This window comes from Pelophylax lessonae, assembly GCF_965119305.1.
Source record: "Pelophylax lessonae genome assembly, chromosome: 2".
Lineage (NCBI taxonomy): Eukaryota > Metazoa > Chordata > Amphibia > Anura > Ranidae > Pelophylax > Pelophylax lessonae.
Window position 1 is genome coordinate 233238257 of NC_138769.1, and position 15275 is coordinate 233253531.

At 46.4% G+C, this 15275-nt stretch overlaps 1 protein-coding gene across 1 annotated transcript in view; it reads right to left on the bottom strand.

The window, feature by feature from the left end:
• LRIG2 (leucine rich repeats and immunoglobulin like domains 2) overlaps window positions 1–15275 on the bottom strand; it is a 111014-nt gene that overhangs the window by 37041 nt on the left and 58698 nt on the right. Inside the window, exons 7-8 of the mRNA XM_082246119.1 lie at window positions 4212–4355; window positions 2105–2248 (exon numbers count right to left, since the gene is read on the bottom strand). Coding sequence (XP_082102245.1) covers window positions 2105–2248; window positions 4212–4355 — 288 coding nt within the window. The remainder of the gene's footprint in view (window positions 1–2104; window positions 2249–4211; window positions 4356–15275) is intronic.

Sequence of the window (15275 nt, forward strand, 5' to 3'; positions counted from 1 at the left end):
CTGTAACAGAATAATAAATGATCTGACATCAAGTGCAAGAAAACCTTAACACAAGCTACATTTTTCCATCGATGAAAACTCCAACTCCATCCATACAGTCCCTTATGTAGTGTGTATAAGTTAACCTGTACAGAGTCATATTTGCTTTATAATAAAGCTATCTACAATTACAGAGTCTGAGCATATATGACCTCTAACTCCAGTGAGCAAGCACAATTTGAGCTTTTTTAATGTAACATTTATTTTAAAAAAATGCTGCATAAGTGCAATAAACAGCATGGGGAAAAAAAAAAAAAAAACATTTTTTTTCTTTTCTTTTTTAAAAAGGGCATATTACAACATATTTGTAATAAACTGCATAAAATGCCTGTTACTACATTGCTCTGATATACTGTAATGTTCCAGACAAGTAACTTCTCTGTGTACATTCTTTTTACATGTAGCAGAAGGCAGAGGTTACTGTAATTAACACTAAAATTAAGCTCAACCCACAGTTCTATTTTAGCGTCAAAAACAAGATAAATGAAAAGTCCACTAAAAGGATAAAACAACAAAATCATTAATTTTCAATCCAGAAGTACTGAAGTATTTTTTTTATGGTGCAAGATGTCCTTAGTTTTATGAAGGGCCTTATTAAACTTCTCTGTCCCCAGGTGGTTCTGGACCCATTCCACCCAGTGCCTGCACAGTAAACCGAGGAATCACCAAGGTAAAGTTAGACCCCAAGCACATGGGACGAGTGCAGAGAAGGATTGCCAAGGCATCAATAAAGATTTAAATTTGGGGGGGGCAAGTAGTGTGCCACCCAGGGATGCCAGATTTTCTACAAATTTTGCTTTGGATGATAGGCTCGGTTTTGGCACGAATCATAACCTGATTAATGCTATGCTTGGTTTTCGCTAGTATAAGAGTTGTGGATTTCCAGGCTTTTGTGATAGTTAATTTCGCGGCTGTACTGATCTGCAGTAGGATTTGAGTTTAAGAGTGCCACAGAAGGATCAGGAGGGATGGACACGTCAATTAATGAGAAATCTATCCTTCCAAAACTCACAGACTACTGGGGAAACCCACCAGATATGGAACCTCAAAAGCAAGTTGGAGAATAATTAGGGACATATTTTGCGATCCTGGCAGGGACCAAGTACCAGCGTGTAAGCACTTTATAGTTAGTTTCTATTGCAACAGTGTCTTGGGAAGAGGATTTTGTTGCAGTCCAATGTCATTCCAATCGGCTGCTTCTAACTTAAGCCCAAGACCAGACTCCCATTTGGCTACATATGAGGGTGGACCAGCATATGGCTTATTTATGAGTTGGGCATAAAGTATGGAAAGTCTTTCTGTATGAGGATCACGTTTGCAAACACTTTAGAGCAGGACAGATTATAGAGCCCAGCTCAGCCTTGGATGTAAGATGTAAAGAAATTTCTGATCTGAAGATATTATTATTATACAGGATTTATATAGTGAAGTTTGCTCAGCGCTTTACAATGTTAGGGCAGACACTACAGTTACAATACAATTCAATACAAGAGGAATCAGAGGGCCCTGCTCGTTAGAGCTTACAATCAAAGAGGGAGGGTCAAGTGATACAAAAAGGTAATAACTGTGGGGGATGAGCTGACGAAGAGAATAAAAGAATAGTTGCTAGTTGGGGGCAGGATAGGCTTTTCTGAAAAGAAAAGTTTTCAGGAACTGCCTAAAATTGGATAGAGTTGGAGATAGTTTGATAGATTGGGGTACGGAATTCCAAAGGATGGGAGAGGTTTGGGAGAAGTCCTGGAGGAGAAAATGGGAGGAGGCGACGAGGGAGCTAGAGAGCAGGAGGTCTTGGGAGGAACAGAGAGGATGATTTGGTTGGTATTTTGAGACAAGGTTAGTGATGTAGCTGGGGGCCAATGTGCAAGAGGATAGCAATTTCTTAGGTATTTAACCTATTTAAAAAAAATAAAAATAAATCAAAACAGAATTTACAATTACATTAAATTGCATATCACTTAATGGCGTTTTAATAAATACAGAGCTGCTATCATTAATGTCTTTAAGATCAACTTTAATGTTCAAATTCAACTCATGTAACAATGTAGAAGAAAATTATGGCACTTACAATGTCACAAGATTTGCAAGACCCTTAAAAACGCCTTCAGCAATGTGATTTATCCTGTTATCGCCTAGGTTCAGTTTTTCCAGTGAGCTCAGCCCAACAAATGCAAACTCATCCAAACGGTTCAGCTGGTTGTATGACACATCCCTAGAGGGGGAGTTACAGGAAAATATGCAGACGGTTAGAAAAGCAGAACAAGCTGGAAAAATATTGCCACATTTTTTTTTTAACTTGCCTTAACAACCTGAAGCAAAAATTGAACATACTGCATGAAAACATCAAACAGAAAATACAGTATCTAAATATTTAATACATTAGTAAATGTCTTTCATTTTGTTCTACTTAAATAAAATGACAAATATTAAACAGTCTATGGTACTAAGCAGTCTATAGTAACATGAACCAATCAAATATCTACTTTAACAACTTTAACCAGATCGAACTGTTAAAAGTTAACTAGTTGGTTTCCTTAGATTACTATTAATCACTGCTCTTTGCAGAGTATTGAATATACAGTTAAGGGACACAGTGAAATAAATGCAGGAGTTGGGAACAGACACTTTCTAGGTTAAGGTGCTGGGTACTAGAGAACCAATAATACAGTATTCACTATACCAAACCAGTGCCAATGAAATAGGTAAAGCGTTTCTGCTTTTACCGATTTTCGAGTTCCCTTTTTTTGAAAATTGTGCTTTAACCACTTCAAAACCAGGCACCTTTACCCCCTCCCTGCCCATGCTAATTTTCATCTTTACGCTGTCGCACTTTGAATGACAATTGCGCAGTCATGCACACTGAACACAGATTAAAGTGTTTTTTTTTTTTTTTTACACAAATAGAGCTTTCTTTTGGTGGTATGTAATCACCGCTGGGTTTAATTTTTAATTTTACAAAAATGAGCCATTTTTAAAAAAACTGCTATTTTCTTTGTTTTTGTCAAAATTTTGCAAATATTCTTGCTTCATAAATTTAGGCCAAACTGTAATATGTTACATTTCTTTAGTGAAAATAACCCAGTCTTTAATATTTAGTCAATCAATCCTGATGTACTGAAGGCCTCTCTCGTTTCTTGAGGCACGAACACGCCAGGACAGTACAACTATCCCCCCAAATGAGCCCTTTTTGAAAAGTAGACAGTCCAAAGTCAATGTTTTTTTTTTTGTTTTTTTTTAAAAAAAACACTCGGTGACCAGAGTACACTGTAGTACTCTCTGTGGGAATGCACATGGTTATTTTTTTATATATATATATTGTGATTGCTTATAACAGTAAATTTCACTGTTCTAAGCAACCATTTTTACTGAATTAAATATTCACTATTTACTATTGTGATTTGCTGTGATTGGCCACGGCTAATCACATGGTACAGATGGGCTGTAATTGGCCCTGTCTGTACCGTGTGATCCCTGTGACCAATCACAGAGATCCACACAAAAGTACACAATGGATGGCATGAATGAAAGGCATCGATTGTGTACAATCGTCATGTGATCTGCTGTGATTGGTCACAGCGATCACATGGTACCAGCAGAAGCCAGTACACTGATCATTTGCTGGGAACTAGTTTGTCTATTTTTTTTTGTTCCGCTCTTGTCGCCCACGTAACACAGATGTGTGGCAGCTAAGAGGGTCAGCTGTAACCCCCACAAGCCACACAAATGTGCGCAAGGGCGGGAGAGGTTTCTGTGCTGAAAGCACACTTGCAGTACTTGGACAAAGCTGTCAAACACGGCTCGCGGTCTCTATTACCGATCAGGAGTCGGCAAGACTGACTTCCGATCATGTGACCATTGTGACAGCCATTCACATCTGACTGATCATAGCCCAGTTAAAAAGCATGTTGAACCTGGGAATATACCCTAGGATATATTTTCTATATATTCTGAAAATGTAATAAATTCACTGAGAAGAAAAAAAAATTGGTCTTGTAAATTAAATTCTAAAAGGAGATTACTCATCAGTGTTCAAGAAATCGGAAATGTCCCCACCCCTCACTGATTACCCAGTGGAGCCGTTAACTCACGCTATCTATCATTATTAAGAAAAGAACAGAGAAAGAAAAAACTAGAGCAGAGCTCAACATCTCCACAAATGCATTTTGAACACTTACAGATCCAACAGATTCTGGCAGAACTCCCATGCATCTGGACTGATCCTGTGAACAGCATTCTGGTTCATGTAGAGAAGCTGTAGAGCTCGCAATCCATAGAGCCAGCCTTTATTTATGTCTGAGACATTATTATATTCTAATTCTCTGCAAGAAAGACAGGAGGAACTGAGCATTAGTTTGGGCAACAATACATTTTTCCAGTTACTAAATCATTCAGAAACAGGTCTAAGTTAGAGTATAACTACAGGTGGTACAGGCTCAATGTGATGTTCTACCTTTTGCGTCATTTCATGCATTCATTTTCTATTCAAAAAGTAAAGTGGTTGAAAAGGCTTAAAAGTTTTTTTTTTTTTTTTTACCCTCATGCATTTTTCGCATGGAGGTAAAAAACCTGTAAGCAGCTGCCCCCCAATACATACCTGGGCCCAGGTTGTGATCCAGCAATGTGCACGAGAGCCTTGGCTCTCTGGGGACTCTCCCTTGGCTGGGACAGCAGCTAAAGCCCCAAACCGTCTCCAAATTAGCAACAGCATTGTCGATTCCCTAGCACAGCCCCCTACCTACCTGAAATTTGTAGCCATCTCCATTTCTGGAAGCAGCTGATTACTGTCTGTGCTGGCCAATCTCCTTCTGCCCCTTCCAGCCCTACATAAACTTTCATGTAGTAGTCAGAAAACGAGCAAATGTGTCACTTCAGTGATAGATAAAAGTCTGCTGGGACAGGCAACATCACATGCAAATTAATAGTATGGCATTAGGGTCTCTTTATGAAAACTGTATACAGTGAGGCATGATGCCAAACAAAAAGGTTTGGGATTTACAGATACTTTACAGTTGTGTAAAAAAAAAAAATAATTAAACCTCATTTTATTAAGAAGGCAGAATGGAACCACAAAATACTGTATGTGTGATGACAATCTGAATTTGCACCAAATGTGGCAAAGAACTGGTTGAACAAATACTCTCCCTACAGGCTGGGTTCCCACAATTGCACAATTCAGTGTGGTATGATTTTACAGCCCACTCATTTGATTGGACTGAGACTGCACCAGATCCCACAAAAAGTAATGCACCCCTTTTGAAAAATGCACTGCACTAAATTGCATGGTACTGCAGTACCATGCAAACCTTTTGCAGGCAAATGAACTGTTAGCAGTCTGCGCTTGGGGCGCCGTTATTGTATTGGCACGCAGTGATTGCCCAATTTCTGGACGCTCCAACTCTGGAATCCAATCCGCTGGATCGCCTCTTGACCTCTAGATACCTGGATAAGCCCTCATCATCACACATATATATATATATATATTATATATACACACACATATACATACATACATACACACACAGTATCTCACAAAAGTGAGTACACCGCTCACATTTTCTTTTCATGTGAAAACACTGACGAAATTAGACTTTGTTACAATGTAAAGTAGTGAGTGTACAGCTTGTATAACAGTGTAAATTTGCTGTCCCCTCAAAATAACTCAACACACATCCATTAATGTCTAAACCACTGGCAACAAAAGTGAAAATGTCCAAATTGGGCCCAATTATACCTCCTCGATGTCATGCGACTCGTTCGTGTTACAAGGTCTCAGGTGTAAATGGGGAACTAGTGTGTTAAATTTGGCGTTCTCGCTCTTACTCGCTCATACCGGTCACTAGAGGTTCATCATGGCACCTCATGGCAAACAACTCTCTGTGGATCTGAAAAAAAAGAGTTGTTGCTCTACATAAAGATAGCCTAGGCTATAAAAAAGATTGCCAAGACCCTGAAACTGAGCTAATGCACAATGGCCAAAACCATCCAGCAGTTTAACAGGACAGGTTCCACTCAGAAATGGCCTCGCCATGGTCGACCAAAGCAGTTGAGTACAAGTGCTCAGCGTCATATCCAGAGGTTGTCTTTGGGAAATAGACGTATTTGCTGCAGAGGTTGGAGGGGTGGGGGGTCAGCCTGTCAGTGCTCAAGACCATACGCCGCACACTGTATCAAATTGGTCTGCAGGGCTGTCGTCTGTAAAGATGATGCACAAGAAAGCCCGCAAACAGTTTGCTGAACACAAGCAGACTAAGGACATGCAATTATTGGAACCATGTCCTGTGGTCTGATGAGACCAATATAAACTTCAGATGGTGTCAAGTGTGTGTGGCGGCAACCAAGTAAAGAGTACAAAGACAAGTGTGTCTTGCCTACAGTCAAGCATGATGGTGGGAGTGTCATGGTCTGGGGCTGCATGAGTGCTGCTGGCACACTGGAGCTACAGTTTATTGATGGAACCATGAGTGCCAACATGTACTGTGACATACTGAAGCAGAGCATGATCCCCCTCCCTTCGAAGATTAGGCCGCAGGGCAGTATTCCAACACGATAACGACCCCAAACACACCTCCAAGACGACCACTGCCTTCTTAAAGAAGCGAAGGATAAAAGTGATGGACTGGCCAAGCTTGTCTCCAGACCTAAACCCTATTGAGTATCCGTAAGCCATCCTTAAACAGAAGGTGGAGGAATGCAAGGTCTCCAACATCCACCAGCTCCGTGATGTTGTCATGGAGGAGTGGAAAAAGACTCCAGTGGCAACCTGTGAAGCTCTGGTGAACTCCATGTCCAAGAGGGTTAAGGCAGTGCTGGAAAATAATTGTGGCCACACAAAATATTGACACTTTGGGCCCAATTTGGACATATTCACTTAGGGGTGCACTCACTTTTGTTACAAGCGGTCTAGACATTTATGGTCGTGTGTTGAGTTATTGGGAGGGGACAGCAAATTTACACTGTTATACAAGCTGTACACTCACTACTTTACATTGTAGCAAAGTGTCATTTCTTCAGTATAGTCACATGAAGAGATATTAAAATATTTACAAAAATGCGAGAGGTGTACTCACTTTTGTTAGATACTGTATGTATATACATATATCACACATACACTATATATATATATATATATTATATATATATATAATATATATATATAATAACGGAATTTTTGTAAAATCTTACCTGTAAAATTCCTTTCTCCGAGTCCTCCGACAGTCGCCGCCTCTTCATATTCGTCACATATGGGGTATTAGACTTTGCTCCGAAGGAGTAGCTAGGCAACAGAATATGTTAACAATAAAGCTTTAACATATCCCACCCTCAAGGGGTGGTCCCCTCAGTCAATACCCTCCTACTTCCTGCAACCATATCTCAGTTTTAGTGGAATAGCAGTAGAGTATACATTCAAACCCCAAAAGAGGGGCGGGGGCGGCGACTGTCGGAGGACTCAGAGAAAGGAATTTTACAGGTAAGATTTTACAAAAATTCCGTTTTCTCTTACGTCCTCCGACAGTCGCCGCCTCTTCATATTCGTCACATATGGGGACGTCCCAAAGCAGTGCAAACATGAGGGGTGGGAAACGCATCCGCGCCGAAAGGCAACGCAGTCTCCACATCAAAGAAAGGAACCTTACCAAAGGAAGGAAACCAGCTGGGCAACAGCAAAAATAAGTGCTCAACAGGAGCAACAACCCAGGAAAAGACAAAAAAACCAGGGGATACAAAAAACTATCCCAACAGCCAGGAGTCCCCAACAAGGGACCCTATGGAACAGCCGCACTAAGAACCTTGCGGCCAAAGGAAGCATCCGCCGATGCCTGAACATCTACTTTGTAGAATTTTGTGAAAGTGTGTACGGTCGACCAAGTCGCCGCCTTACACACCTGGGCTACAGAAGGCCCATGACGGCAGGCCCAAGACGTACTCAGTGATCTAGTAGAGTGCGCCTTCACAGGCACAGGGGGAACCTTCCCCTGCAAGGCATAGGCCTGTTCAATGGTCTGCCTGATCCATTTGGCAATGGTAGAGGCGGAAGCCGCCATGCCCTTCCGAGGACCCTCTGGAAGAACAAACAAGGAGTCAGTCTTACGAAAAGACTCAGTCGATTTAAGGTAAACCCTTATCGCCCGAACAACATCCAGAGAGTGCAATCTCACCTCCTTCGGGTGTTTAGGCTTCGTGCACAACGAAGGCAAAACAATATCCTCGTTAAGATGGAATTCCGAAACTCGTTTCGGTAGAAAAGAAGGATTAGGTCGCAAGACCACCTTATCCAAATGAACAACCAGGTACGGAGACTTGCAGGACAAAGCCGCCAGTTCCGACACTCTGCGAGCCGAAGTGATCGCCACCAAAAAGGCGACCTTTTTGGACAACATAGACAACGAGATCTCCCTGATCTGTTCAAAAGGAGCACGTTGTAACACAGATAGAACTAGATTCAAGTCCCAAGGGGGCAAAGGATCCCTCCTGGGAGGAACCAGATGCCGCACACCCTGAATAAAAGTGCCAACCAAGGAGTTGGAAGCCACGGGACGTTGAAACAGAACGGCCAGCGCCGACACCTGACCCTTAATCGTAGCCAGCGCCAAACGCTGATCGACACCCGTCTGAAGGAAAGACAGCACACGGGAAACAGAGTACGTGCGGGGTGAAAACCCCCTGGACTCACACCAGGCAAAACAGGCCTTCCAAGTACGGTAATAAACCTTCCCCGAGGAAGACTTCCTCGCGTTGATCAAAGTATGAACGACCTCTGGAGAGAGACCCTTCTCCTTCAGGACCTCGGTCTCAACAGCCAGGCCGTCAAAGCCAGCGACTGTAAAGCAGGATGGTAAATCGGTCCTTGAGACAGTAGATCGTCTCGAAGAGGCAGACGCCAAGGAGCGTCGACCGCCAGATTCACGAGGTCTGCGTACCAGGACCGGCGAGGCCAGTCCGGTGCCACAAGAATCACCGTGCTGCGTTCCGAGTGCAACCTGCGAAGGAACCTGGACAGCAACTGAATCGGTGGAAACGCGTACATCAGCCTGTACTGATGCCACGGGGCCACTAACGCGTCCGACGCGTCTGCCCGAGGGTCGCGCGTCCTTGCCACGAACCTCTTCACCTTGTAGTTGAGGCGAGACGCGAACAGGTCCACATCTGGAAGACCCCACTTCGCGCACAACATCTGGAAGACAGCCGGGTGGAGAGACCATTCCCCCTGATCCAGGGTCTGGCGACTCAGATAGTCCGCCTGCCAGTTCTCCACTCCCGGAATGTGAACCGCCGTTATCGCCGGGACATGAGACTCGGCCCAAGACAGAATGTCGGCCACTTCTCGAGCCGCTCGGGCACTCCTGGTGCCCCCTTGGTGGTTGATGTAGGCCACCGCCGTGGCATTGTCCGTCTGCACCCGAACCGGGCAGCCCTGCAGCCGGTCCGTCCAGCGATGAAGACAGAGCCTTATCGCACGCAATTCCAGAATGTTGATCGGAAGGGAAGACTCCCCCTCCGACCAGGTCCCCTGGGCGGACAGAACGCCCAGAACACCACCCCAGCCCGACAGGCTGGCATCCGTGGTGATTATCGTCCACGAGATCGGACGAAACGACTTGCCCCCGGACACCAACGGGGACTGGAGCCACCACAGAAGGTTTTCCCTGGTGCGATGACTCAACGAGATCTGAAGATCCAGAGATTGAGGTCGCCCGTCCCACCTGGACAGGATCTCCGCTTGGAGACCCCGCGTGTGAAACTGCGCGAAAGGAATCGCCTCGAAGGCCGAGACCATCAATCCCAGACATCTCATACCCGTCCGCAGAGACGAGTGTGGAACGTCCCTGAGGGACCTGACTTCCTCCTGAAGAGTCCTGAGTTTGTCTTCCGGCAGGAAGACCTTCGCCTGCACCGAGTCCAGTATCATTCCCAGATAGGGGAGACGAACCGACGGACTCAGTGTCGACTTTGGAACATTTATCGTCCAACCGAACTCCTGCAGAGTTTGCATTGTGACAGACAGGTCCTTCTCCAGACCCTGTCCGGTCGCAGACCGAACCAGAATGTCGTCCAGATACCCCAGGACAGAAATGCCCTGGGCTCTCAATAATGCCAGAACCGGTGCAAGCACCTTGGTGAAGACCCGCGGAGCCGAGGCGAGCCCAAAGGGCAACGCCACAAACTGGTAGTGATCCTCCGCAATGGCAAATCGAAGGTACTTCTGATGACCCTCGAATATGGGGATGTGAAGGTACGCATCCTTCAAATCGATGGAGGCCATGAATTCCCCCGGAACCAGGGCAGCCACCACCGAGCGCAGGGATTCCATGCGGAACTTGCGAACTCGCACAGAGCGGTTCAGAGCTTTCAAGTCCAGAATCGGACGAACCTTGCCCTCCTTCCTGGGCACGGTGAACAGATTGGAATAAAACCCCCGAAATCTGTCCCGATGAGGCACCGGAACCACCACTCCCTGAGCCCTCAGGTCCCGCACCGCCAGGTGCAGATCCCGCAGGCGCTCTGGAGACAGTTGAAGATTTGAGGGAAAAAATCTGCTCTCCGGCCGAGAGAGAAACTCGATCTTGTAACCAGATCGAACGATTTCCAGAACCCATCTGTCCCTCACACGGGCCAACCAGGGCTGAAGAAAACCGAGCAAGCGTCCCCCCACCCCAAAACTGGGTGAGGGCGCCCCTTCAGGCCGAACTGTTATGGGCCGCAGGTCCGGATTGACCGGACTTCTGTTTCCCAGACCAGGGCTTCTTCTGAGAGCCTTGGCCCTTGAACGGTTTGCCCTTGTAGTGCGGCCGAAAGGCACGAAAGGACCCCTGAGGGGGCCGAAAATGAGCATGCTTCTTCCCAGAAGCCCCCTTAGCCTTGGGGAAATGGGGCAAGAGAGTGCTCTTACCCCCGGTAATCCCCTTAATCAACACATCCAGGGACTCCCCAAAAAGGCGAGACCCATCATAAGGCAGATTGGCTAAGGTTTTACGTGAAGATTGGTCCACCGACCAACATTTCAACCAAACCAGGCGGCGAGACAACACCGCCACGCTGTGCACACGCGCGGCCAACGGAATCAGGTCCAGGTCCGCATCACACAGATACATGACACCCTGGTGGATCTGATCCACCATATCCAGGGTCGCCGCCGAGGCCGAATCGGCCACTAGGACGCGCCTAAGCATCTGCGTCCAACTTGCGATCGCCTGGGCCGCCATGAGAGAAGCAAACAGAGCCTTAAGCATAGAACCCGTAACAGAATAAGTATGACGGGCAAGAGACTCCAGTCTCCTATCCGTGGCATCACGGAAAACAGGGGATCCCTCTGCAGGGATCGCAGTGGCTTTGTTCAAAACCGCAATAGCATGATCCACTGGCGGAGGCACACACCACCGTTCATCAGTGGCAGGCGAGAAAGGATAACGCAGCATAAATTTACTTGGTACCGCAAAAGGCTTGCGCAAATCGCGCCATTGGTCCTTAACAGCGCGCTGAAAATCAGCATTGCAGGGAAAAACCTGCGGCGTCCTGCGTTTTCTCTGCGTCCCATAAGCCGCCAAGGCAGCTGGGGGACACACCTCGTCCTGCAAACGTAGCGTCTGCTTAATGGAAGCAATCAACTCATCCATGATTGCAAGCTCTTCAGGCGAGCCAGGGGGAGAATTATCAACCCCCTCAACTTCAGCCTCTACCTCAGACCCCACTAGATCAAGAGAGGAGCGGGACCCCGATAGGGGGGTCCCCGCCAGAACAGCCCCATCACCTTCACCCTCAGAATCAGAGGACAGAGCAACTCTGGGCCGTTTAGTAGATTGAGCAGCCACCAGCATTTGCACCTGTGCAGCAAGGCCAGCCACAATAGTGGCTAAATCCCCCCCTGGGGGGGGAAACAGCGGTCCCCTGGCTTTCCACCAATACTGTGGGAAACTTGCCCTCCTGAGAATCCATTGCCCCCGTATGCCAGACAACCAAGGGTTAACTGCCCCCTTACAGCAAGCGCGGCAAGCGCAGCCCACCGCACCACACTCAGGCACAATGAGACCCCCACAGGGAATATACAGACTGAATACAGGCAATGGAACACAGGAATAGAAGGATAAAACCTGAGGAGACTCCGCTGCTGCTGCCGCCTCGATCGGTGCTTCCAGGAGAGAGGAAGTGATGCTGCCAGGGCGCTCTATGTAAGCCTATGGAGGCTACAAGAAAATGGCCGCCGTGCATGTAAACCATGCGGCCGGAGCGGGCGCCGGTAAAATGGCGTCGTTTGGCGCCGAAATCGCCGCTCCACAGTGCATAAAATCACACACAATATTATCCCATGATATGGATACATGTTAGATCGCCGCAGCGATCGCTGTATATGCCCCAACATGCCATTAAAAACATGCCCCACAGCACACAGCTCCTCACACTGCCCAGCCTGACATACTCCGTGTCATACAGCTCCCCCCCCCCCTTGCAGCCCACAGCATGCAGCCGAGAGATAGGGAGACAAGCAGTGTGATTAAAGGCAGGTTACACAGTCCCAGACTGAGACCCCCCCCAGACAGACAGGTCCCCACATAGATACACTTACCTCACATGGCGTGGGGAACCCGCACAGGCGAACAAGCCGCTGCACATGAGGCAGGGAGAGTCGCAATTCAAGACGCACACAATGGCGGTTCAGAAACCGCACAGCGTCCGGTGAGGTAGCCACCTCACCAATCATCCCTGCACCGAACAGGGATGGGTCGTTCACTGTGCCAGGAGCGTTACCTGGCTGAACGCTCGATGGCAGACTGGGAAGCCACTGACCCACGACCTGCGACCAGGGGGATCAGCCCGAGACCCAGTCCGCATGATCCTCTTCGTCCGAAGAACTAACTAATGCTGACAAAAATAACAGCTAAGTAAAGGTAGAGAGAAAACTCAAACAAAATATCAAAAAGAAGAAAGAGTCTGGGACAAAAAGTCCCAGCACAGAGAGAGCCAGCCACTCCTGACAAGCTAGACATTAAAACTGAGATATGGTTGCAGGAAGTAGGAGGGTATTGACTGAGGGGACCACCCCTTGAGGGTGGGATATGTTAAAGCTTTATTGTTAACATATTCTGTTGCCTAGCTACTCCTTCGGAGCAAAGTCTAATACCCCATATGTGACGAATATGAAGAGGCGGCGACTGTCGGAGGACGTAAGAGAAATATATATATATATATATATATATATATATATATATATATATATATATATATATATATATATACACACACACACACCCCTTTTGCCTTTAGAAATGCCATAATTCTTTGTGGAATAATAGATTCAAGGTGGTGTTAGAGGAATGTTCCTCTGAGATTTTGGTCCATATTGACACGATCGCATCATCAGATACTCCAGATTTGTTGGCTGCAAATCCATGATGCAAATCTCCTGTTACACCACATCCCAAATGTGCTCTATTGGATTGAGATAGAGTGGAGGCCATTGTCATGTTCAGGAAACCAGTTTGAGATGATCTGAACTTTGAGACATGGTGCATTATCCAGCTGGAGTGGCCATTAGAAGCTGGTTACACTGTAGTCATAAAGGGATGGACATGGTCAGCAAAAAGACTCAGGTAAGCCCTGACATTTAAACCATGCTCAATTGGTACTAAGGGGCCCAAAGTGTGCCAAGAAAATATCCCCCACACCTAGTGATCAACTGATTATCGGCAAAGCCGATTTATGGAGGGCCGATATGCACTTTGCCCGATATATCGGAATCGGTCTTTTGATTTACCGATATTGCCGGAAAGTGCTTGTACCGGGGTGATGCCTGCAGCTAAAGGAATCACTCCGGTATCTGTGTCCATAGCCGACGGTCTTGTAATGACAACCGATGCGGCTGAGAAGCCGCTTGGCTGTCATTCCAAGGAGCGGGAGGGGATGCGCCCCCCCCCCCCCCGCTGCCTTCTGCGTCCCACCGGGAGAACCGGGCATCCTACCTTCACCGCCGCCGTCTGACCGGTGTTCCGTAAAAAACCATACCCGTGAAAATTCCCTACCCTTGTCACTTCCGGTGCACCTACGTCATTGAACAGCTGAGCAGCTTATCAGTGCGCATGCTCGAAGTTCCGGAGGGTAGGGAATTTTCACGGTAGTGTGTTGTAACGTTACACCGCATTAGCTGTTGCCGCGGGTACATTAAAACATCCCCGCTGCAACATGAAATCATCTCCGCTCCTACCCCTCTGACTTCCCTGATCTCGGCTACTAAATGTAAAAGCGGCGGCGGCTCTTTGAAAATATAAATCACGGAGCCGAGATCTCTGTGATTTATATTTTCATACACCCGCCGCTTTTTTTATTTAGTAGCCGAGATCAGGGAAGTCAGAGGGGTAAGAGCAGTGAAAATTCCCTACCCTCCGAGGCTTCGAGCATGCGCACTGCTAAGCTGCTCAGCTGTTCAATGACGTATCCGGAGCTGTGAGCATGCACACTGCTAAGCTGCTCAGCTGTTCCATGACGTATGTGACAGGAAGTGACGAGGGTAGGGAATTTTCACGAGGTATGGTTTTTTAATGTTACACCGGCTCTCCATTTCTTTGAATTCGGCGCCACCGAGTACCCGGAAGTGATGTCATGTCATGATATCACTTTCGGGTACTGGCGGCGCCAAATTAAAAAAAAAAAAACTTACAGCATTCAAAAGAGCCAAACTTGGCGTTTTGAATGCTTTTAAGTGCAGAGGAGGGGTTTGGGGTCTTTTAGACCCCCAGATCCCTCCACCACAGTACCTGTAGACATTAAAAAAAAATAATAATTTTTTTTTAATGTCCGAAAATATCGGCCAATACCGATATCCGATGACCAAAATATCGGTATCGGTGGTAAAAAAACGATATCGGTTGATCAATACCCACACCATTACACCACCAACAGTCTGAATCATTGATACAAGGTAGGATGGATCGATGTGGTCATGTGGTTTATGCCAAATTCTGACCCTACCATCTGAATGCCGCAGCTGAAATCGAGACTCATCAGACCAGGCAACATTTTTCCAGTCTTCTATTGTCCAATTTTGGTGAGCCTGTGCAAATTACATCTGCAGTTTTCTGTTCTTAGCTGACAGGTCTGGCACCCGGTGTGGTCTTCTGCTGCTGTAGCTCATCTGCTTCAAGGTTCGGTTCGATGTACTGTGCGTTCAGTGATGGTATTCTGCGTACCTTGGTTTTAACAAGTGATTTGAATTACTGCTGCCTTTCTATCATCTCAAACAGTCCGTCCTT